The sequence below is a fragment of the Oncorhynchus tshawytscha genome, linkage group LG04 (assembly GCF_018296145.1).
Source record: "Oncorhynchus tshawytscha isolate Ot180627B linkage group LG04, Otsh_v2.0, whole genome shotgun sequence".
Classification (NCBI taxonomy): domain Eukaryota; kingdom Metazoa; phylum Chordata; class Actinopteri; order Salmoniformes; family Salmonidae; genus Oncorhynchus; species Oncorhynchus tshawytscha.
This window is the reverse complement of record NC_056432.1, coordinates 38,922,806-38,948,516: the sequence shown is the minus strand read 5'-3', so window position 1 is coordinate 38,948,516 and position 25,711 is coordinate 38,922,806. Positions and strand designations below refer to the sequence as shown.

At 40.2% G+C, this 25,711-nt stretch overlaps 2 protein-coding genes across 4 annotated transcripts; both read right to left on the bottom strand.

Moving 5' to 3' along the window:
• Positions 1–452: 452 nt before the first annotated feature.
• LOC112248688 (leukocyte surface antigen CD53-like) lies at positions 453–6,348 on the bottom strand. Its single transcript, XM_024417928.2, has 8 exons — positions 6,089–6,348; positions 3,065–3,148; positions 2,202–2,390; positions 1,938–2,012; positions 1,616–1,729; positions 1,359–1,466; positions 1,160–1,243; positions 453–765 (listed from the first exon to the last, which is right to left on the bottom strand). Exons 2-8 carry the CDS (start codon positions 3,125–3,127, stop codon positions 694–696), a joined length of 705 nt encoding a protein of 234 aa, XP_024273696.1. The 5' UTR covers positions 3,128–3,148; positions 6,089–6,348; the 3' UTR covers positions 453–693.
• A 1,901-nt stretch (positions 6,349–8,249) lies between these two features.
• Positions 8,250–24,207, bottom strand: LOC112248686 (leukocyte surface antigen CD53-like). Of its 3 annotated transcripts, none has more exons than XM_024417924.2 (8): positions 24,056–24,207; positions 12,653–12,743; positions 12,208–12,396; positions 11,950–12,024; positions 11,729–11,839; positions 11,460–11,567; positions 11,163–11,246; positions 8,250–9,578 (listed from the first exon to the last, which is right to left on the bottom strand). In XM_024417924.2, exons 2-8 carry the CDS (start codon positions 12,713–12,715, stop codon positions 9,510–9,512), a joined length of 699 nt encoding a protein of 232 aa, XP_024273692.1. In that variant the 5' UTR covers positions 12,716–12,743; positions 24,056–24,207; the 3' UTR covers positions 8,250–9,509. The 3 variants fall into 3 exon arrangements, with proteins under 3 accessions (XP_024273692.1, XP_024273693.1, XP_024273691.1); XM_024417925.2 differs by having other exon boundaries at positions 24,064–24,205; XM_024417923.2 differs by having other exon boundaries at positions 23,995–24,180.
• Between the last annotated feature and the right edge of the window lie 1,504 nt (positions 24,208–25,711).

Below are 25,711 nucleotides of genomic sequence, written 5' to 3'. Positions count from 1 at the left end.
AGAAAGGGACCCGAATGTAGATATTAGAAAAATGCAAAACAGAAAAGTTTCTTGTAAACTCCCACAACAAACAACCCAGTCCAAACAAGGTGGTGGTGTTTTCACACCTTCACACAAGAGTTTTAACAAAGTTTTCTCACAGAAAGGAGGGTCCTTTTACTGACTGCTTCGTTGTTATATTAGTGAAGTGAAACCATCAGTTACGCTATAAGAAGAAGTGGTTAAATTCAGTTTCACCATGCTGGTTGAAAGTAACAGGAAACCATGTGACGTTGACAAGCCGCTGTCATACTGTGTAGTTAGAAAGATGGTGATGGGAATTTTGTTTTTTTAACTCCCAAGATATTTAAATTTAGGAAATCCATTTCAAAGTCTTCTGATGGCAGAAAAATTTTATACAGTTACGGATCGAGAGGGAAAAGTGCTTTTAGTCAATCTTTGTGGGGTTAAAATTAATTTAAAAGCTCAGTGTTTATTGCATTATTTGGGTTTACATTATAAAGTGCCTGCCTTTCAGCATAAAATGAACTGATGGCATATTACAGAAAACAAACATTCATTTAAGTGTATAAAATCTCATAGGTGCCTGTAAATGTAAGTTTATAGTTCTGTATATGGAAATTCTCTGTAAAACAGTTGAAGACAGATGTTTTCAGTTAGAACAGAAAGGTTCTAACCATGTAAGCAGAAATGTCATAACTTGTAGCCGAGTCCAGACCGGCTTATGTGACAGAACAAAGTCATGGAGAAACACATGCCCAGGACCTACCAACAGAAAAAACAAAATGAATGTGTTATGGTATAGTTATGCAACACCATCCCAAATGGCACCCTATTCATCTGGTGAAAGGTAGTGCACTATATAGGGACTAGTGTGCCTTTTGGGACGCACTCCATATTCCTTAGACGCTATTCAAGATGAGTAGTGTATAGGCCTCGCGCCTATACATTACTCATCTTGAATAGCGTCTAAGGAATATGGTGTGCGTACCAAATGGCACACTAGTCCCTATACATAATCCACTGCTTTTCACCAGATGAACCCATGGACCAGGTGACAAGATGCTTCTGGTCTGGAATACGTTTTTTTTTTAACGTGAATGCCAATATAAACCTATCACCGACACCCTGTATTAACTAGCAGGGAAGCTGATCATACCTCGATAATGCAGAGCACAATCACACCAACACCGGTGACTAGGAAGTTCTCCTCAAACCACACCTTCAGCTTATTGTAACAACCCTGCGATGAAGAGAAAATATCCTTAGTGAGTGACATCGGCTATGTTTTTCTACAGTATTGTAGTTCATTTGAGGCTTGTTAATCATGAGAGGATATTGTATATGTGATGTCATACGGCCTCCCAGTATACTGCCGTCTTGAGACCACATGGGCTCTCTCGGCAGCAGGACAGAGGCACTTTGTCCTTCCAGTCACTTGTGTTGTGGATCCCACAGCACTGGAACTAAATGTAATAGAATTGAGCATGAGAAAAGCAGCGTCATTTCATGTGCTACATATTTCCACTCAATTTTGTTCGGAACTATGGCAGGGTGAAAGAGGGGTCATCCAAGTTTCATTGTAAAGTTTAAGTGTTTCTCAATTCACACTCACCGTGACCTGAATGATGTCCCAGTCGTCTGTGTTTTTTGTGGAATTCCCACCTTTAGTTGACTCCCTGGATTTCATCAGACTTTCTGTTAGATCCTTCTCTAGGAATCTGTCAATCTAAGCGCACATATTCATTTCTTAGCAGTACGAACGTCTCATAAAACACCATCTATCGTCTTTGACCTTTCCTCACAACCCTGGCCCTCAACTCCTGATTTTCTTGTTATAAGTCCTCATTAGTAATGTATTAATGATCTCTTCACTTCATTTTCTCTCACCCCTTAACCTCCTACCAACATCTGATGGTGCACCTGCTTTATCTTACCTCTTTCTCATATACCAGCAGTAGACAGGCTACAGTCAGTTCCACCAACATCAGAATGAACAGCAGGATGAAAAACTGCAAACCAAGAAAAACGGAGTATATACACATCCTTCTGGAAAATCCTTATGTTATCACGTTGCACTTTTAATGAATGATTGTACCTTGATCACTAAAAATAGGTTATTTACGAGTTTTTGTCAGTTTAAAGCAAGGACAGTGAATGAAGAGACTGTCTCTGACGAATGTCAAATATGTGAGACCTACAGTGATGAGGAGGCAGCGGTTCTCTTTAAGAGCCCCCAGGAACCCCAGGAAGGACACGCAAGTGATGATGATGCCGGTGATGAAGAGTGTGTTGGCCAGATTCAAGGTGGACAGGGTGGGGATGAGAGCAGAAACCTTGGTGTTCAACATCAGGAACACTCCAAAACCAAACACTGCCGTTCCACACATCTGACCCAAACACAACAACATGGCGTCAACATACATCATACAGAATATGGTGTCATATGACATAATTGTGTCCATATTAGGGCAGTCTCATCAGGACATGTCAGGCTTATCAGGAGGTGGCTGTCCTAAAATGCACCTTATACAGGATAAATGGAAATTGAAATATTGAACATGGGAAGGGTTGCATTGGGTACGTAACTTTCTAAATGTAATTCGTTACTTGTCCAAAACTGTAACCGTTTTTGATTACTTCCCCCCCTTAACCTTGAGGCATTAGAAGAAGACAAAATGTATCCGTGAAACACATTTCATGTGTCATCATAGTGGTCTCTGACTAGTGGTCAGACTCGCTCAGGTGGGACAAACTTCAACTTGTGCCTTTTTCAATGCTGGCTTGAATGTCATTGAGAAAACAGAAAGGTGTCAATGTATTTTTTCTGAATTTAAAAGTAATCCAAGAAGTAATCATGTAGTTTTTACGAAGTACTGTCATCTGTTTATCTGATTACAATATTTTTGCTTTTCACGTGACCAATTACTGTAATGCTTTTTGTAATCAGATTACATGTAACTGATTGCATGTAATCAGTTACTCCCCAACCCTGAACATGGGTTTCAATCTCATTGAGGAAGTAAGAGTAGAAGGCTAATAGGTGAATGTTGGAGATACGTACAAAGCACAAGAAGTTAACCATACACATGGTGTATTTCAAACACTTGAGGCAATTTTGAGCCATTTCCCAGAAGTGCTTCCAGACCTGCAAAATAAACAAGAGACAGATAAACACATATTATGCCAATACATTAATGATAAGCCTGTCTTTAACACAGAGACCATCAGTGAAAACAGCAACATATACCACACAAATACACAGCAACAATTGTTAAAAATAGTAATAACATCACTGAGTCAGATTTTTCTCTCTCCATCTGAAGATATTAGAAGGAACTGGGTACTGTTTGTGAGTGAGTAGCAAGGCCATCAAGTGTCACAGTGTGAGGAAATTAGCCTGCTGTATCTGGTTTACTTCCTTTAAATTTACCCATGGGAGTCGGCTGAACATTTTTAAATGGTGTCATCATAGTTAACATGTTTAGACCAATACAGTTTTGATTTCTATGGTAAACTCTGTAACGCTTCAGTTTTACAGATTGAATAGAGTCCTTATTCCTTGAGGAAAAATCAGTGAAAGTATACAAACATAAGTGTTTCATCCCACTGCAGAGTGGAAATGTGTGTGGAATTTGACACCCACTCAATCACAGAAGGCTGCTGAGGGGAGGACGACTCATAATAGTGGCCGGAACAGAGCTAATGGAATGGAATCAAACACATGGAAACCATGTGCTTGATGTACAGTACCAGTCAAAAGTTTGGACACACCTACTCATTCAAGGTTTTTCTTTATTTTTACTATTTTCTACATTGTACAATAAAAGTGAAGACATCAAAACTATGAAATAACACATGGAATCATGCAGTACCCAAAAACAAATCAAAATATATTTTATGTTTTAGATTCTTTAAAGTAACCACCCTTTGCCTTGATGACAGCTTTGCACACTCTTGGCATTCTCTTAACCAGCTTCATGAGGTAGTGGAATGCATGTCAACTAACAGGTGTGCCTTGTTAAAAGTTCATTTGTGGAATTTCTTTCCTCCTTAATGCATTTGAGCCAATCAGTTGTGTTGTGACAAGGTAGGGGTGGTAAACAGAAGATAGCCCTATTTGGTAAAACACCAAGCCCATATTATTGCAAGAAAAGCTCAAATAAGCAAAGAGAAACGACAGTCAATCATTACTTAAAGACATGACAGTCAGTCAATTCAGAAAATGTCAAGAACTTTGAAAGTTTCTTCAAGTGCAGTCAGACAAACCATCAAGCGCTCTCATGAGGACCGCCACGGGAAAGGAAGACCCAGAGATACCTCTGCTGAGGAGGATACGTTCATTAGAGATACCAGCCTCCGAAATTGCAGCGCAAATAAATGCTTCGGAGTTCAAGTAACAGACGCATTTCAACATCAACTGTTCAAAGGAGACTGTGTGAATCAGGCCTTCGAATTGCTGCAAAGAAATCACTACTAAAGGACACCAATAATAAGAAGAGAGTTGCTTGGGCCAAGAAAGACAAGCAATGGACATTAGACTGGTGGAAATCTGTCCGTTAGTCTGTGTCCAAATTTGAGATTTTTTGTTCCAACCGCTGTGTCTTTGTGAGACGCAGAGTAGGTGAACAGATGATCTCTGCATGTGTGTTTCCTACCATGAAGCATGGAGGAGGAGGTGTGATGGTGTGGGTGTGCTTTGCTGGTGACACTGTCTGTGATTCATTTAGAATTAAAGGCACACTTGACCAGCATGGCTACAACAGCATTCTGAAACAATACGCCATTCTATCTGGTTTGCACTTAGTGGGACTGTCGTTTGCTTTTCAACAGGATAATGACCCAACACACCTCCAAACTGTGTAAGGGCTAGTTGACCAAGAAGGAGAGTGATGGAGTGCTGCATCAGATGACCTAGCCTCCACAATCCCCCGACCTCAACCCTATTGAGATGGTTTGGGATGAGTTGGACCGCAGCATGAAGGAAAAGCAGCCAACAAGTGCTCAGCATTTGTGGGAACTCCTTCAAGACTGTTGGAAAAGCATTCCAGGTGAAACTGGTTGAGAGAATGCCAAGAGTGTGCAAAGCTGTCTTCAGGGCCAAGGTCGGCTACTTTGAAGAATCTCAAATATAAAATAAATTTTGATTTGTTTAACACTTTTTTGGTTACTACATGATTCCATATGTGCTATTTCACAGTGATGTCTTCACTATTATTCTACAATGTAGAAAATTGTAAAAAATAAAGAAAAACCATTGAATGAGTAGGTGTGTCCAAACTTTTGACTGGTACTGTATTTGATACCTTTCCACTAATTCCACTCCAGCCATTACCAGAAGCCTGTCCTCCCATATTAAGGTGCCACCAACCTGTGCAATGTGTCTAACCCAAATTACACTTATCCTCTGACACCATGCTGTGTCTGTGATTATTAGCCATATTTAAATGTACCTCACTGAGCCAAACAACCTCTAAGGCTGAGTTTGCACAGGCAGCCCAAATATGATCTTTTTTTCACTAATTGGTCTTTTGACAAATCACACGAGATCTTCTAACATCAAATCTTTTTCAGAGCTGATCTGATTGGTCATAAGACTAATTAGTTAAAAAAATATCAGAATTTGGCTGCCTGTAGAAACACAGCCTAAGAATCCCCAAACTTCTTCATCTTTCTTGTTATATAATTTTACTGGAGAAATGTTGTTTTTATATTAAATATACATGTTTTCAATATATAACACTCCCAACTTTTAATTTTAGATTATTCTCATAGGTTTGAGAATAATCTAGCGGAGGCGGCTAAGGGGAGGATGGCTCGTAATAATGGCTGGAACGGAAAGAAAGAAATGGCATCATTTGACACTGTTTCGCTTCAGCCATTACGACGAGCCCTTCCTCCCCAACTAAGGTGACACCAACCTCCTGTGCTTTTCATATACACATGACCAATTTCTCTTATCCCTTGATGTCTATTAGACTAGACACCACTCATAACAATCTAAAGACAATCAAATGTCGTCACTCTTTTACAGGAAATGAAAGATAACTTCTCATTTAAATGAATACAATTGAGACATTGTACTTACCTTGTCAGTTGAAATAGTGAAACAAGTTTAAATCAAGCCCGATACCCTTTACAATCCGTTGTGTAGAGGATGTACTGCACCTTTGACTTGGCTGTACTGGTACTTCCTGTTCTCAATTCATTCTACTTCCTTATTCTAGGGTATATTATGGTAAATCTATACTGAGAACTTGTGCAGGGCGTGCATTTCAAAATAGCACTGAGGGGAAAGACAAAATGACAACTTCTGTTACGCATTACCTACATTCCAGAGGAGGCTGGTGCGAGCAGGTTTGGGAGGAGGTGCTCATTGTAAAGGCTGGAATTAAATTAATGTTGTTTCCATGTGCTTTATGTGTTTGGTACCATTCCATTTATTCCATTCCAGCCATTACAATGAGCTCATCCTCCTATAGCTTCTCCCACCAGCCTCCTCTGCCACATTTAGCAAAGATGTGAACCCTGTTCTCCCTTACGCTGAGGGAAATTTGGGCCTGTTGCTTTCTACCATAAAAAAAACAATGTTCAGAAATACTTAATGAAGAAAAAGATTACTCATTGTTGTTTCAATCATACAGTATATGTACAGTGCATTCGGAAAGTATTCAGATCCCTTGACTTTCCACATTTTGTTACTTTACAGCCTTATTCTAAAATTGATGACATTATTTTTTTCCTCATTAATCTACACACAATACCCCATAATGACAAAGCGAAAACAGGTTATAATTTTTGCTATAACAAATACAAAACTGAAATGTACATAAGTATTCAGACCCTGCTTTGAGACTTGAAATTGAGCTCAGGTGCATCCTGTTTCCATTGATCATCCTTGAGATGTTTCTACAACTTGATTGGGGTCCACCTGTGGTAAGTTCAATTGATTGGACATGATTTGGAAAGGCACATACCTGTCTACATAAGGTCCCACAGTTGACAGTGCATGTCAGAGCAAAAACCAAGCTATGAGTTCGAAGGAATTGTCCGTAGAGCTCTGAGACCAGATTGTGTCGAGGCACAGATTTGGGGAATCGTACCAAAACATTTTCTGCAGCATTGAAGGTCCACAAGAGCCCAGAGGCCTCCATCATTCTTAAATTAAGCAGTTTGGAACCACCCAGGCTCTTTCTAGAGCTGGCCACTCGGCTAAACTGAGCAAACGGGGGAGACAGGCTTTGTATCAAGGAGGTGACAAAGAACCCGATGGTCTCTCTGACAGAGCTCCAGAGTTCCTCTGTGGAGATGGGAGAACCTTCCAGAAGGACAGCCATCTCTGCATCACCCCATCAATCAGGCCTTTATGGTAGAGTGGCAAGATGGAAGCCACTCCTCAGTAAAAGGCACATGACAGCCCGCTCTGAGTTTGCCAAAAGGCACCTAAAGACTCTCAGACTATGAGAAACAATATTCTCTGGTCTGATGAAACCAATATTGAACTCTTTGGCCTGAATGCCAAGCGTCACGTCTGGACGAAACCTGGCACCATCCCTACGGTGAAGCATGGTTGTGGCAGCATCAAGCTGTGGGGATGTTTTTTAGCAGTAGGGATTGGGAGACTAGTCAGGATCGAGAGAAAGATGAACGGAGCAAAGTACAGAGAGATCCTTGATGAAGACCTGCTCCAGAGCGCTCAGGACCTCAGACTCGGGAAAAGGTTCACCTTCCAACAGGACAACAACCCTAAGCACACAGCCAAGACAATGCATGAGTTGCTTTGGAGCAAGTCTCTGAATGTCCTTGAGTGGCCCAGCCAGAGCCCAGACTTTAACCCGATCGAACATCTCTTGAGAGACCTGAAAATAGCTGTGCAGTGACGCTCCCCATCCAAGCTGACAGAGCTTGAGAGGATCTGCAGAGAAGAATGGGAGAAATTCCAAAAATACAGGTGTGCTGAGCTTATAGCGTCATACCCAAGAAGACTCAAGACTGTAATCGCTGTCAAAGTAGGTTATTTACTCAGTCAAAGTACTGAGTAAAGCATCTGAATACTTATGTAAATGTGATATTTCTAAAAACCTGTTTTTGCTGTGTCATTATGGGGTATTGTGTGTAGATTGATGAGGGGATTTTTTTTTTTTAAATCTATTTTAGAATAAGGCTGTAATGTAAATTTTTTGGGGGGAAAGGTCAAGGGGTCTGAAGACTTTCCAAATGCATCCAGATTGACACTAAGAGTAAAAAGGTGTTATGCACATCCACATTTTTATTGCGAATCTATGGTTTAATAGACAGGTATGAGCAGTCAAGAATCCAGTTGATTAATGTTAATTTACCTGTGGTTTTGAAACAATCACAATAACATACATACATATTAGTCTCTAAGGTGCAATTCATCCAGAATGAAATTAAAACACAAAAATACAGAACGATAGCGCAAATTCACAGGAGGCTGCTGAGGGAAGGACGGCTCATAATAATGGGCGAAACGGAGCAAATGGAATGGCATCAAACACATGTAAACTGTGCGTTTGATGTATTTGATACCATTCCACTAATTCCGCTCCAGCCATTACCATGAGCCCGTCGTCCTCAATTAAGGTGCCAGCAACCTCCTGTGCTCAAATTACTCAAAAGTGTCAATAGCAACTGTTCTTGCCAATCTATTTTGTTAGATACTTGGTCATATGCTAAGTACTACTACTCATAACATTACTTCTCTCAGAAAGGTCAAATATAAACCCCCGAGGGGCCTTGTCGCTATTATAAACTGGTTACCAACGTAATTAGAGCAGTAAAAATACATGTACCCGTGGTATACAGTCTGATATACCGCAGCTGTCAGACAATCAGCATTCTGGGCTCGAACCACCCAGTTTATAATTACTCTGCGTTGAGTCGTGCATAAGAACAGCCCTTAGCCGTGGTATACTGGCCATATATCACACCCCCTCATGCCTTTTTGATTAATTATATACTGGGTGAAGGAATTCGAGCCCTGAGTGCTGATTGGCTGACAGCCGTTGTATATCAGATCATATACCACGGGTATGACAAAGCATTTATTTTTACTGTTCTAATTAACGTTGGTAACCAGTTAATGAAAGCAATAAGGTACTCCGTGTTGCGTCCTGCATAGAAAGCCCTTTGCCATATATCACACCTCCTCAGGCCTTATTGCTTAAATAAACAATCAAACAAAAACTAAACATGTGAAGGAAAACGATATCCTTATTACATCTACATTTTAGTCATTTAGCTGACGCTATTATCCAGAGCGACTCACAGTGAGTGCCTCGCAATGCTCTCCCGTGGGAATCAAACACACAATCCTGGCTTTGCGAGGGCCGTGCTCTACCAACTGAGCCACATAGGACATCAATACATCTTTGAGAATTTTCATGTATTAAAAAGCTCTACATAAATTAAATCTATTGTTATTTTGTCTCCTGTTAATGAGATCCTGTATTGCGTAATAAGCCAGTTGAAAGTCATGGGTTCTCCTTTCACTTGTAACCATATCCATTACGACTGAACTGGCAGAAGATGGGGATGGTGAAACACATGCAAATGAACTGCAAACAAGAACAAAAAACATGTTTTGGATACATAGTCAGCACATTCTAACTCAGACAAAAGTACATACAGACTAAGGAAGAGGAAACAGGCTGGTGGTAACCATAAAAAGAATGGCCGCTTGTATTTCTATAGTAATTACAGTGGGGCAAAAAAGTATTTAGTCAGCCATTATGGTGGAAAATAACTATTTGGTCACCTACAAACAAGCAAGATTTCTGGCTCTCACAGACCTGACACTTCTTCTTTAAGAGGCTCCTCTGTCCTCCACCCGTTGCCTGTATTAATGGCACCTGTTTGAACTTGTTATCAGTATAAAAGACACCTGTCCACAACCTCAAAACAGTCACACTCCAAACTCCACTATGGCCAAGACCAAAGAGCTGTCAAAGGACACCAGAAACAAAATTGTAGACCTGCAGCAGGCTGGGAAGACTGAATCTGCAATAGGTAAGCAGCTTGGTTTGAAGAAATCAACTGTGGGAGCAATTATTAGGAAATGGAAGACATACAAGACCACTGATAATCTCCCTCGATCTGGGGCTCCACACAAGATCTCACCCCGTGGGGTCAAAATGATCACAAGAACGGTGAGCAAAAATCCCAGAACCACACGGGGGGACCTAGTGAATGACCTGCAGAGAGCTGGGACCAAAGTAACAAAGCCTACCATCAGTAACACACTACGCCGCCAGGGACTCAAATCCTGCAGTGCCAGACGTGTCCCCCTGCTTAAGCCAGTACATGTCCAGGACCGTCTGAAGTTTGCTAGAGAGCATTTGGAGGATCCAGAAGAAGATTGGGAGAATGTCATATGGTCAGATGAAACCAAAATAGAACTTTTTGGTAAAAACTCAACTCGTCGTGTTTGGAGGACAAAGAATGCTGAGTTGCATCCAAAGAACACCATACCTACTGTGAAGCATGGGGGTGGAAACATCATGCTTTGGGGCTGTTTTTCTGCAAAGGGACCAGGACGACTGATCCGTGTAAAGGAAAGAATGAATGGGGCCATGTATCGTGAGATTTTGAGTGAAAACCTCCTTCCATCAGCAAGGGCATTGAAGATGAAACGTGGCTGGGTCTTTCAGCATGACAATGATCCCAAACACACCGCCCAGGCAACGAAGGAGTGGCTTCGTAAGAAGCATTTCAAGGTCCTGGAGTGGCCTAGCCAGTCTCCAGATCTCAACCCCATACAAAATCTTTGGAGGGAGTTGAAAGTCCGTGTTGCCCAGCAACAGCCCCAAAACATCACTGCTCTAGAGGAGATCTGCATGGAGGAATGGGCCAAAATACCAGCAACAGTGTGTGAAAACCTTGTGAAGGCTTACAGAAAACGTTTGACCTCTGTCATTGCCAACAAAGGTTATATAACAAAGTATTGAGATAAACTTTTGTTATTGACCAAATACTTATTTTCCACCATAATTTGCAAATAAATTCAGGCCTCTCTTATCTTTTTAAGTGGGAGAACTTGCACAATTGGTGGCTGACAATACTTTTTTGCCCCACTGTATATTCCTATGCTGGTAATCACATTGACCCAATTTAGAAAAGACGTAGAAGGTGATTTCCTGTACCTGTAGAATGAAAAGGGAGACAACACCTGCTCCAGTGCTTAGAAAGTTCCTCGCAAACCAGTTCCTGAGCTTCATATGGCAGCCCTGAAAGAGACAGAGGTCATATTGCTGTGGCTGTTTTTGATACTTCTTTTTTATTTTATTTTTTTAAAGATGAAAATCTGCATCCAAAATGACACCCTATTCCCTTTTATAGTGCACTACACATGTCCAGGGCCCATAGGGCTCTGGTCAAAAGCAGTGCACTATATAGTGAATAGGGTACCTTTTGGGATGTTGACAGAGAAACAAGCACACCTCCTGCCAGTTAGGTTGGGGGATGATGTTACAGGGGTTTTTGGTACAACAGGAGAGGGGCACGTTGCCCTCCCAGTCTGCCACGCCGTGGACCCCACAGCACCTGAACTAAACACAGCAAACCCACTGGGTTACCACCCTGTAACAACATTGTCCAGGCAAGCAGAATGGAGAAATGTATTGGAATGTTATTGAGGTCTAGGTACAGCTTGTATTATGTATACAGTGCGATATGTATGAATTTACCGTTATACCTACTGAATACTCACAATATGCTGGACCACATCAAAGTCCTCTTTAATGGTTAAGTTCCCCTCTGACGTAGAATTCTTGTATGTCTCCAAGCTACGCATCAGGTCTTTCTCAAAGAAATTGTCAATCTGTATTGCAAACAGGTCACATGTTTACATGACTTCTACTATCACCATTACCTTTATTTAGTCAATAGAAGTCATACGGACAGCAGAGAACCCTTTTAGATGTTTCTTACCTCCCTCTCGTACACCAGAAACACACAGGCCATGGCCAGCTCCACCAGCATCAAGATAAACAGCAGGATGAAAAACTGCAATTACAACGGATCCCGGGTTACTCATAGACCATGGGCGCGTCCCAAATGGCACCTTTAGAGTGCAGCACTTTTGACCGGGGGCTATAGAGTGCCATTTGGGACACAGACTTACTGTGCATGGTCCCTGACAAATGACCTAATAAAAGAAAGAAAGAAAGAATATGTGTGCAGACTCACAGTGATGAGCATACAGCGGTTTTCCATCAGGGCCCCCATGATTCCCAGGAAACATACACACGTCACAATGGTACCCGTGACTATCAGGGTGTTGGCAGGGTATATGGGCCAGAAGGATGTGATGAGGGAGCCAAATCTAGAGTGCATCATCTGGAACTCTCCAAAACCCACGATGAAGGCACCACACAACTTGGAAGACACAAGTGTAAAAGGCTTACTTTGGGGTCAAAAAGGGGAATACATGATCCAGTAGATCTCTCAAATTGTTGACATGAAAATGTTTAAATAACTTAGGAAAATCTTTTGTTTTGGTGACAGTATAGTATCGGAATAAAGAAAGTATCTTGAATAAAGTGATGTTTATGCTTTCATCCCCTCTACAGGCTGAGTTTGATATTACAGATGTTACCACGTTTTAAAGACCATAGAGACCATGATAACCTACCCAGCAGATGAAGTTGAGGAAGGTGACAAAACCTTTCAAGCAGTTCACACAGGGACGATTCATATTTCCTTATGGTGATGATCCCATCGACCTGAAGAAAAACACCGAATCAATATCATGTTGAACCGTTAGTGCTTACCGTCCATTTGATTGATAACAGGATGGGGGAGGAGCTAAAGGGTGCGAATGTCACCAGCCAGACCGCATTCAAAACCATGTCTGAGGATTTCACCGTTTTCCAAACGAAACACCTGACAAGCACTCTTTCAAAGAAGACTAACTCGAAAATCAATCGAGGCTCAATAACATTTTAATTGATGGAATTGAGAACATAAAGACTGAAGCTTGGCATGACACAGAATTCAAGGCCAATAAACTCCTGGCAGATCAACTCAAACTGGGCCATAAACTCATCGAGATGGAGAGGGCACATATGAATGGGAATTTCTTCCCCGATGAATGGCCCAACCCCCCCCATGTGACTCAGCTATAGTCCACTGATTTGACACACACGCATACACACCACACCCATATTTACTCTACTTTGTTCATGTGTTTCACCTAACCACATGACCCAAACAAAACACATTGCTCTAAATGTCATACCCCTCTGAGGTCTTCAGTGGTGTTATGTGGACTTTGTCAATATGCATTCCATAGGAAGTGCACCCGAACTAACAAAACTAACACAAATGTATGGTTGTATTGGACATGTAAGGCATGAACTATATTTAACCTTCATTTAACTAGACAAGTCAGTTAAGAACACATTCTTATTTCTAATGACGGCCTACCAAAATGCAAAAGACCTCCTGCGGGGGACGGGGGCCTGGGACTAAAAATATAAAATAAATATAAGACAAAACACATATCACTACAAGAGAAACAACACTACATAAAGATAGACCTAAAACAACAACACAGCAAGGCAGCAAGCAACACATGACAACACAGCATGGTAGCAAAACATAACAACAACATGGTAGCAACACATCATAGTGGTAGCAACACAACATAGTGGCAGCCCAAAACATGGTACAAACATTATAGGGCACAGACAACAGCACAAAGGTTAAGAAGGTAGAGACAACAATACATCACACAAAGCAGCCACAGCAGTCAGTAAGTGTGTCCATGATTGAGTCTATGAAGGAAGAGATTGAGATAAAACTGTCCAGTTTCAGTGTTTGTTGCAACTCGTTCCAGTCGCTAGCTGCAGCGAACTGAAAAGAGGAGCGACCCAAGGATGTGTGTGCTTTGGGGACCTTTAACAGAATGTGACTGGCAGAACGGGTGTTGTATGTGGAGGATGAGGGCTGCAGTAGATATCTCAGATAGGGGGGAGTGAGGCCTAAGAGGGTTTTATAAATAAGCATCAACCTGTTGGTCTTGCGACAGGTATACAAAGACGATCAGTTTACAGAGGATTATAGAGTGCATTGATGTGTCCTATAAGGAGCATTGGTGGCAAATCTGATGGCCGAATGACAAAGAACATCTAGCTGCTCGAGAGCACCCTTACCTGTCGATCTATAAATTATGTCTCTGTAATCTAGCATGGGTAGAATGGTAATCTGAATCAGGGTTAGTTTGGCAGCTGGGGTGAAAGAGGAGCGATTACGATAGAGGAAAACAAGTCTAGATTTAACTTTAGCTTGCAGCTATGATATGTGCTGAGAGAAAGACAGTGCATCATCTAGCCATACTCCCAAGTTCTTGTATGACGTGACTACGTCAAGCTCTAAACTATCAGAGGTAGTAATAACACCTGTGGGAAGAGGGGCATTCTTCTTACCAAACCACATGACCTTTGTTTTGGAGGTGTTCAGGACAAGGTTAAGGGTAGAGAAAGCTTGTTGGACACTAAGAAAGCTTTGTTGTAGAGCATGTAACACAACACCCGGGGAGGGGCCAGCTGAGTATAAGGCTGTATCATCTGCATATAAATGGATGAGAGAGCTTCCTACTGCCTGAGCTATGTTGATGTAAATTGAGAAGAGCACGGGGCCTAGGATTGAGCCTTTGGGTACTCCCTTGGTGACAGGCACTGGCTGAGACAGCAGAGTTTCTAACTTTATACACTGCACTCTTTGAGAGAGGTAGTTAGCAAACCAGGCCAAAGACCCCTCAGAGACACCAATACTCCTTAGCTGGCTCACAAGAATGGAATGGTCTACCCTATCAAAAGCTTTGGCCAAGTCAATGAAATTAGCAGCACAATATTGCTTAGAATCAAGGTCAATGGTGACATCATTGAGGACCTTTAAGGTTGCAGTGACACATCCATAACCTGAGCAGAAACCAGATTGCATACCCAAGAGAATATTATAGACATCAAGAAAGCCAGTCAGTTGATTATTGACACGTTTTTCCAACACTTTTTATTTTTTATTTAACCTTTATTTAACTAGGCAAGTCAGTTAAGAACAAATTCTTATTTTCAATGACGGCCCAGGAACAGTGGGTTAACTGCCTTGTTCAGGGGCAGAACGACAGATTTGTACCTTGTCAGCTGGAGGATTCGAACTTGCAACCTTTCGGTTACTAGCCCAATCCTCTAACCACAGAGCAAAATAGAAATAGGCCTATAACAGTTAGGATCAGCTCGATCTCCCCCTTTAAATAAAGGAGCTGGCTGCCTTCCAAGCAATGGGAACCTCCCCAGAAAGGAAAGACAGGTTAAAAAGGTTGGAGATAGGCTTGGCGATTTAAGGGGCAGCAAACTTAAAGAAGAATCTAAACCATCTGATCCAGATGTTTTTTGGGGGTCAAGTTTAAGCAGCTGCTTTAGCACCTGCTTGCAGGGAGAAACTTTGTAGCGGGGCAGGGGAAAAAGAGGGAGAAGCATCGGGGATAGTCACATTAGAATGGGTGGGAGATGAGGAAATGTTGAACAGGCAAGGAGCGGAGTCATAGCGGAGTCAGATAGCGGAGTCAGATAGGTAAAAAAAAAAAGTGGTAATTGGATGCCTCTATCGGCAACCCGATTCTGACATTAGTAGTTTCATTGTTATCCTTACATCAACCTTGGATTTGATTCATAATGAAGATAAAAATGTGTTTTCTATTTGGTTATTACAACATAAATGTATTTAAAATTGAGAAGCACTCACTGACATCTGACTTTTTGAATACTTTAGACTCCAGATATCTGTATCCCCTCATCTATAAGCCCACAAGTGAGACCAGTACATCTGTCATCCTTATTGATACTATTTGTATAAAGTCTTTGAATGATGTGGTATACTTTATACAGGTATACTTTATACTGACATTTTCTGAACACTTCCCAATTGTCCACTTCTCATTGGCAGCTTGAAATAAACAGATGGGAATGATTGGTAGCATTACATGTAGAATATTTAACTAAAGTAATTGTAAGCGCTTTAAGTTGATTAATAATATTTCATGAGAAAATGTTTGTAATCAGGCCGATGTAGAGTCTGCTTACCAGACTTTTCTCACATCTTCCAACTCTGTATTTCACCACTGGGGGGGGTTAGTATATCAGCTTTAATATTGCAGATAGATTGTAGCTTCCATCAATGTAATTGTCTGCATAATTTCCAGTCCCTTTTATATATATATTTGTTTTTAAATATATACAGTACCAGTCAAAAGTTTGGGCTTTTCTTATTTCCTACATTGTAGAATAATAGCGAAGACTTTAAAACTATGAAATAACACGTATAGAATCATGTATTAACCAAAAAAGTGAACAAATTAAAATATATTTGAGTTTTGAGATTCTTCAAAGTAGCCACCCTTTGCCTTGATGACAGGTTTGGCATTCTCTCAACCAGATTCATGAGGTAGTCACCAGGAAAGCATTTCAATTAACAAATGTACCTTGTTAAAAGTCAATTTGTGGAATTTCTTTCCTTCTTAATGCGTTTAAGGTAATCAGTTGTGTTGTGACAAGGTAGGGGTTGGCATACAGAAGATAGCCCTATTTGGTAAAAGACCAAGTCCATATTATGACAAGAACAGCTCAAATAAGCAAAGAGAAATGACAGTCCATCATTACTTTAAGACATGAATGTCAGTCAATCCGGAAAATTTAAAGACTTTCGAAAGTTTCTTCAAGTGCAGTTGCAAAAACCATCAAGCGGTATGATTAACCTGGCTCTCATGAGGACTGCCACAGGAAAGGAAGACCCAGAGTTACCTCTGCTGCAGAGGATAAGTTCATTAGAGATAGATAGAGACCAGCCTCAGAAATTGCAGCCCAAATAAATGCTTCAGAGTTCAGGTGACAGCCACATCTCGACATCAACTGTTCAGAGGAGACTGCGTGAATCAAGCTTTCATGGTCGAAATGCTGCAAAGATACCACTACTTAACGACACCAATAAGAAGAAGAGACTTGCTTGGCCAAGAAACACAACCAATGGACATTAGACCGGTGAAAATGTGTCCTTTGGTTGGAGTCCAAATTTGGAGTCCCACAGTGAAGCATGAAGGAGGAGGTGTGATGGTGCTTTACTGGTGACACTGTTGGTGATTTATTTAGAATTCAAGGCACACTTAACCAGCATGGTTACCACAACATTCTGCAGCAATACGCCATCCCATCTGGCTTGCGCTTTGCGGGACTATATATATTTTTTCAACAGGACAATGACCCATCACACCTCCAGGCTGTGTGAGGGCTATTTGACCAAGAAGGAGAGTGATGAAGGAGTGCTACATCAGATGACCTGGCCTCCACAATCACTCGACCTCAACCCAATTGAGATGGTATGGGATCAGTTTGACCGCAGAACACTTTTTTGGTTACTACATGATGCTATATGTGTTATTTCATAGTTTTGGTGTCTTCACTACTATTCTACAATGTAGAAAATAGTTTAAAAAATAAAGAAAACCCCTGGAATGAGTAGGTGTGTCCAAACTTTTGACTGGTACTGTATATACAGCGGGGAGAACAAGTATTTGATACACTGCCGATTTTGTAGGTTTGCCTACTTACAAAGTATGTAGAGGTCTGTAATTTTTATTATAGGTACACTTCAACTGTGAGAGACGGAATCTAAAACAAAAATCCAGAAAATCACATTGTATGGTTAAGTAATTAATTAGCATTTTATTGCATGACATAAGTATTTGATACATCAGAAAAGCAGAACTTAATATTTGGTACAGAAACACCTTTGTTTGCAATTACAGAGATCATACGTTTCCTGTAGTTCTTAACCAGGTTTGCACACACTGCAGTAGGGATTTTGGCCCACTCCTCCATACGGACAGACCAGGGCTGTTGCTGGGCAATACGGACTTTCAGCTCCCTCCAAAGATTTTCTATTGGGTTCAGGTCTGGAGACTGGCTAGGCCACTCCAGGACCTTGAGATGCTTCTTACGGAGCCACTCCTTAGTTGCCCTGGCTGTGTGTTTCGAGTCGTTGTCATGCTGGAAGACCCAGCCACGACCCATCTTCAATACTCTTACCGAGGGAAGGAGGTTGTTGGCCAAGATCTCGCGATACATGGCCCCATCTATCCTCCCCTCAATACGGTGCAGTCGTCCTGTCCCCTTTGCAGAAAAGCATCCCCAAAGAATGATGTTTCCACCTCCATGAATTCCTCCAAACACGGCGAGTGGAGTTTAGACCAAAATGCTCTATTTTTGTCTCATCAGACCACATGACCTTCTCCCATTCCTCCTCTGGATCATCCAGATGGTCATTGGCAAACTTCAGACAGGCCTGGACATGCGCTGGCTTGAACAGGGGGACCTTGCGTACGCTGCATGATTTTAATCCATGACGGCATAATGTGTTACTAATGGTTTTCTTTGACACTGTGGTCCCAGCTCTCTTCAGGTCATTGACCTGGTCCTGCCGTGTAGTTCTGGGCTGATCCCTCACCTTCCTCATGATCATTGATGCCCCACGAGGTGAGATCTTGCATGGAGCCCCAGACCGAGGGTGATTGACCGTCATCTTGAACTTCTTCCATGTTCTAATAATTGCACCAACAGTTGTTGCCTTCTCACCAAGCTGCTTGCCTATTGTCCTGTAGCCCATCCCAGCCTTGTGCAGGTCTACAATTTTATCCCTGATGTCCTTACACAGCTCGCTGGTCTTAGCCATTGTGGAGAGGTTAGAGTCTGTTTGATTGAGTGTGTGGACAGGTGTCTTTTATACAGGTAACGAGTTCAAACAGTTGCAGTTAATACAGGTAATGAGTGGAGAACAGGAGGGCTTCTTAAAGAAAAACTAACAGGTCTGTGAGAGACGGAATTGTTACGGGTTGGTAGGTGATCAAATACTTATGTCATGCAATAAAATGCAAATTAATTCCTTAAAATCATACAATGTGATTTTATGGATTTTTGTTTCAGATTCCGTCTCTCACAGTTGAAGTGTACCTATGATAAAAAATTACAGACCTCTACATGCTTTGTAAGTAGGAAAACCTGCAAAATCGGCAGTGTATCAAATACTTGTTCTCCCCACTGTATGTACACACACATATATTTAAAAAATATATATATTTTCCTTTATTATTTTCCGCTAACCCAACAACCCTTCCCCTAATTGGAGTAAACTAATGAACAACAACACTAAGGCTTATACACACTATATACATTTGACAGACACAATGTATTTTACAATAGTTATATTTGGTTTGTTTTTAGTCCTTCCTCTGCCCTTCTTTTCTTCTATTTGCCATATATCTTTAACTGTGCTGTTTCACAAAAGTTCTGAACCTACATATATTTCACAGACACAGATCATTTTACATTTGTTATCTTATTAATCCCATCCTTCAGCTCCATTCAACTCCTCCCATCTGTCTCAACATAATCCATTTTGGATTTCTATTTGCCATATATTTTGTGCTGTGATGCTTCACAAAAGTTCCGAACCTTTCTATTCTCATAGTTTCTACAGATATAAATTAAAGATAAACATTTTTGCTAAAAGTATTATTTGAATTATTGATCGATTGACTATGTCTTTTCACCCACTATTGCGATCTGCAGCGTTAGCTCCATGTAAATATTGAAATTCTTCAGCCATTTCTGGACCTGTGACCAAGAACAAGCTACATGTGGACAATACCTAAATAAATAATCTAATCTAATCACTCTGTCTCTTCGCAGCAAAATCTGCAGAGCTGGGAAGGTTGTATCCCCCATATATAAAACATTCTTTTGGTTGCAAAAATGTTGTATAATAATTTAAATTGAAAAATTATAGATTTTGAATCTGTCGTCATTTTGCATATCAGTTCATAAACCATGTGCCATTGGTACATCGAAACTATTTTTCAATCTATATAGCACAGCTGTCAATTCTTTGGTCCGTATATGAAACTGGAATATACTTTTATTTATCACAATTTTCTTTAACCAATTTTGGTCTTTAATGCACGGCCAACATACAAGTTCCTTACTTTTCCCCCCTTCCACTTGCCTCAATTTACATTTACATATATTTTTGTTAGCTGCATGTGTGACATAACTCCACCAGTCCTATTTATGATATTGTTTACACAGATTATACCTTTTTTAACATTTTTTATCAAAACATCTTTTTTATTAATCAATTTGTATATTTGAGTTTAACCACAATATTTGTTATATTATTTGTTCAGGCTTTTCCTTAGTTAAACCACATAAGAAAGGAGCAGAAAGGTTCTGGAAACATTGGTTTACATCCGGTCTCAAAGAATTCTCATTAAAAAAAAAAAAATTGTAGAAAAGGTTTCTCACAAATCCCTCTCCTTTGATTTCTGCAAATTACTAAAAGTATAATGACAAATTTACTCACCTACTTCAGATATCCCAAAAATATATTTTACTAACAAATACCAAGAATCCTTAAATAATATAAATTCTACTTGGAAAATTATTAATTAACTGTTGAATAAGAAAAAGGCATCTACAACTATCCCATCTCAATGTATTGTTGGAAATAAGACCTACAGTGATCCTGATGTTATTTCATGTGAATTTAATAACCTTTTTGTGAATGTGGGTTCCTCCATCAAAGAACATTTAAAATTGATGGAAATCCCTTGGATTACATTTCCCTTCTCTGCTTCAATTTGATCCTCCTGGGGTAATGGAGGTGTAAAAGTAATTGGTAACTTAAAGATATCAGCTGCAAGTCATGATGAGATTGGTGCCTCTTTGGTGAAATCAGTGTATACCTTCACCAAATCTATGCAAACTGGTACTGTTCCGACAGATTTAAAAATTGCCAAAGGTTTATAAATCTGGGGATCCAAAATCTCTGACAAATTATCGCCCAATATCTATACTACCATGTTTTTCTAAAATCATAGAAAAACATGGTGTATAAGAGAATGTTGAAACATTTAAATCAACAGCATTCTATATGAGCACCAATATAGTTTTGCAAAAACTACTCCACAGATATGGCTCTTTTGCAACTTGTGGATAAAATATTTACAGCCCTTAACAACAATGAAAGGAAAAGGAAAGGGGGATAGTCAGTTGTAGTCAGTTGTACAACTGAATGCATTCAACTGAAATGTGTCTTCCACATTTAACCCAACCCCTCTGAATCAGATACATTCTTGGCATCTTTTTAAATGTATCCAAAGCGTTTGACAGGATTGATCATGAAATATTACTTTCATTAAATTTGCATTATTATCGTTTTCATGAATATACATATAATTGGTTATATCGTTATGTTTATGATAGAGAACAATTTGTTTAGGCAAACGGCTATGCATCTACCAGGGCCAAGATATCCTGTGGCGTCCCACAGGGTTCAATAATTTAACCTTTGTTATTCCAAATCTATATCAATTACCTTGCTGCTGTGACTTCTACCGTACTTCCCATTCGCTTTGCTGAAACCAATTTGATTTTATCACACACAAATTTTGATTCACTAATTAATGAAGCCAACTCTGGTATAGCCACATTTTCTGAATGTTTCAGGACAAAAAATTACCTTTCAACTTTAAAATATCCAACTTTATTGTATTCAATAGTAAGAATAATAAGTATTGTAAAAAAAGAGCCAGAATCTCAGCTGATGGGAATGAAATGGAACACTAGATTCTTTGGAGTTCTAATTGATAAAAAAATATCCTGGAAAGATCATATTAAAAAATTCTGCCGCAAAGTGATAATCTGTTGGTATCATAAGAAAGATTAGTGGTTTGGTTCATAAGGCTCGCTTCCTAACTCTACACTACAGCTTAATTGACCCATATCTCATTTACTGTAATATTGTCTGGGCCAGTACATATAACTCCTACCTACAAAGTACTCATACAAAATACATTTGCAAGACTAGCCACCTCTAATTACTTAGCTCCATCTGCAGCCTTTGTTTAAGATACTCAACATCTTGTCTATGTAAATCAAGTCATATTTGTCACATGTACAAGCGTACTGTGAAACGCTTACTTACAAGCCCTTAACCAACAATGCAGTACAAGAAAGAGAGTTAATAAAATATTTAAAGTAAAATAAGTAAAATATCTAATCAATCAAAATGTAACACAATAAATGTACATAACAATAACAAGGCTATATACAGGGGGTACCGGTACCGAGTCAATGTACAGGTTAGTCGAAGTAATTTGTATAGTGACTATGCATAGATAATAAACAGAGAGTAGAAGCAGTGTAACAACAAAGGGGGGAGGGGGGTTAATGTAAATAGTCCAGGTGGCCATTTGATTAGTTGTTCAGCAGTCTTATGGCTTGGGGGTAGAAGCTGTTAAGAAGCCTTTTGGTCCTAGACTTGGTGCTCTGGTACCGCTTGCCGTGCGGTAGCAGAGAGAACAGTCTATGACTTTGGACACCGCCTGGATGTCAGAAAGCTTGGCCCCAGTGATGTACTGGGCTGTACGCACTAGCCTCTGTAGTGCCTTTACGGTCAGATGCCGAGCAGTTGCCATACCAGGCGGTGATGCAGCTGGTTAGGATGCTCTCGATGGTGCAGGTTGTTGTCCTGGGACCACTTTGCCTGGTCTCTGACCTCCCCCCTATATTCTGTCTCATCGTTGTTGGTGATCCGGCATACTGTTGTGTCGTTAACAAACCTAATGATGGTGTTGGAGTCGTGCTTGGCCACGCAGTCATGGGTGAATAGGGACTACAGGAGGGGACTAAGCACACGCCCCTGAGGGGCCCCAGTGTTAAGGATTAGCGTGGCAGATGTGTTGTTGCCTACCCTTACCACCTGGGGGGCGGCCCGTCAGGAAGTCCAGGATCCAGTTGCAGAGGGAGATGTTCAGTCCCAGGGTCCTTAGCTCCCTCAATAACTTGATGACGTTAATGTACGCCAATTATGAATTTTAAAAGACAAATACTCATACCTCCCAGACAGTTGACCTAAACCACTCAAAGGATTCTTCCAAGTTTATTTTGAAATCCATCTATATAACACAGTCTTGTGATAACCTTCATCCTCCACACTGCCGCACCTCACATAGTCAATTCTCTATCAGATACATAGGTACCATACTCTGGAATTCTTATCTTCACATTGCCAAAACCTCATCATTCCTCAATAACTTCAACCGAACACTGGGGGTCAGCCTGATGAACCAAACTACTCAGTAATCTCCTCCATATAGCCCAACTCTCTCACACACATTTAAAAAAAACAAACTTTTTTTTGTGATTGCTGATCGGTTCATTTGTACATTTATGATTAGTGGGTTTTGGTATCTGTTTTAAAGCTTTTTTTTTACATTTTTGTTCTTATGTATTGTATATTGTTTTTTTTTGTAGTTTGGTTTTTATATAATCCCGTGGGCTTCCAACCACACCTGCATGCCTTTAAAAAAATGTTTTATCTATATTATTGTTGTTTATCACTTATTTTCTTCGGTGCAAATAAATGAAACAGGATACAAAATGTCTAATCCCGCTTTAGAGTAGAAAAGCAGTTGATTCAAGTGACCATGACTACTCCTCATGTCTGATGGTTGAAGTGTTGACAAGACAGCACTGTTTGGTATGACAACAATGAGCATGGTGCCTGACCGATCCAAACATGTTATAGCCCCACTCCTATGCAAAGTATTTTTCCAAGCACATTTTCTATTTCATTTAACATTTAAATTGCCATTGAGACTTCCTATTCATTGCAGGATTTACCATTACAGAGCAATGACTAACAATTACACATTTTCAGAGCTTGTTGCAGTTCTTTTAAAGTCCAGATATACTTTGTACAATAAGATATTTTTCATCTACTTCAAATCTAAATAATTGTGCTGATTTTAAATAACATAACTTTTAAACATCTCAGTAAATTCTACAGTAAATATCTATATTTATATATATATATATATAAAATATATATATATTTTTTAAATCACTGAAGAGGACACAGTACCTTACAAAGTGATCAAAAGTAATCCACAATGTTCCCTCAGTTAAAACAGCAGATATAATACCTGTGTACCATTGGTGTGACACTGAACCTTCTGGGTGTTGAAAGGTAAGGGCTGGAGCCTGGTGGCATAAGAGTCAAAAAAAGAGTCAAAAAGGGAACAATGCGGTTAGCAGACTGACACCTAAGTGTACTACCTGACAGACAGTAGAGCCCGCCCCACTATACACAGCGTCAAAATGTTTTAAGTTACAACAAGTAAATGCCAGAACAATGAATAATGAATAGACTGTATGCAAATACTGTAGATGGCAAGGACCTGCCTTTTCTATACATTTACAGAGTTTGAGTGGACTGGAAGGTGTCCCTTTCACCTGATCATCTACTGGATGCCAGATGATCTACTGTTAACAGAAACACCAGTCATCGTCACCTCCCGTCCTTGGCTAAAAGAGGTAATTACTTAGTTTACAGTATTAATTACCAACGTTAAAAATATATATTTTTATCCATACATAACCGGAGTATGCCTCCTTTACCTAGTCACACCAGTCTAAGAACACTAAGAGGGGTAAATAGACATTTGGCAAAGGAGGACGTTTCCAAATGAGAAAGAATGTCATAGACATTTTTATTCAAAAAAGATTTGACACAAGAGCACTACAGTGCACATTCTCCTCATATAGACCAACAAGATAATATTTTACAACTGTAGATTTCCAAGAATTTTACATTTTGACAGAAGCCAAACAGCATTCACATTTTCATTACACCAAAATAAAGATTGAAATAGTCACGTTTGCGTCGCTTCAAGATGTTTTATGACACGATAAATTACTCTCATTCCACACAGTCCCAAACATAATTAACTATAGATGTCAACATTAAAGAAAACCTTTTGGGTTAAAACAGCACATCGGGCCCTATCTATTCGAGCTTCATCATGAACTGACAGAAATACAGCGCTGGAGTTTCACACAGGGCCGGCCCTACCCTTTTGGGGGCCCTAGGGGAGATTTGCCATGGGGTGTAGAGAAAACGTTGCAGTTTTAAAGCTAGTTTTTTGCAATTCTATACATTTTGCCATGAGGTGGAGATACATTTTAGACATTTTAAAAGGAATTTCCTGAAATACCACACATTCTTCCATGACATGGCATGTAAATATATTTGAGTGACTAGGGGCTCCCTGAAGGTCAGGGCCCCTGGGGCTTGATTTATCAAGGTGTGTGCACAACAACAACAAAAAAAAGCCTCCAAACCTGCATACTTCAGTTTTCCCGCAAAGGTTGGTATTTATCCATTTTGAACATGACAGGAAAGTGGGCCTATATTCACACAAATCTCAAACCACGCACACAACTAGTGGTTGATCAACTGTATTGCGAGCAAATATTGCTATTTTGGGGAAAATGGAGGTATTTGATGCACGGGAATTATAACAATGGTAGGCCAATAAAAACATTAAAAAGCAGGCCTAATGATAAAACAGATGCAGTTAATAAGCAGATCACATATCACCATGATGTCTAATATGTTTATTTTATGCAAAAGGAGGGTATATCCAGTGTTTGGCACTTGCTATAGGCGGCATGCATTTTTTTCCTGAAAAATATTAAAACATTCTGCCCACGCCTCTACAGAAATGTGATCAAATTTGCCATTGTGCTTTCTTTTAGAAACTCTTGTTCCAGGAGGACATTTTCCAGGTGGGGTTGTA

Bases quoted from the DNA above. Each gene is read 5' to 3' on its own strand.
- LOC112248686 (XM_024417924.2), bottom strand. From the start codon at position 12,715: ATGAATCGTCCCTGTGTGAACTGCTTGAAAGGTTTTGTCACCTTCCTC. The intron at 12,397-12,652 runs GTAGGTTATCAT...GTGTCTTCCAAG, and splicing joins TCCTCAACTTCATCTGCTGG to TTGTGTGGTGCCTTCATCGT. The intron at 11,247-11,459 runs GTGTGCTTGTTT...TGTCTCTTTCAG, and splicing joins CCCAACCTAACTGGCAGGAG to GGCTGCCATATGAAGCTCAG.
- LOC112248688 (XM_024417928.2), bottom strand. From the start codon at position 3,127: ATGGCTCAAAATTGCCTCAAGTGTTTGAAATACACCATGTGTATGGTT. The intron at 2,391-3,064 runs GTACGTATCTCC...TGTTTGGGTCAG, and splicing joins TGGTTAACTTCTTGTGCTTT to ATGTGTGGAACGGCAGTGTT. The intron at 1,244-1,358 runs GTATGACATCAC...TCTTCATCGCAG, and splicing joins CGGCAGTATACTGGGAGGCC to GGTTGTTACAATAAGCTGAA.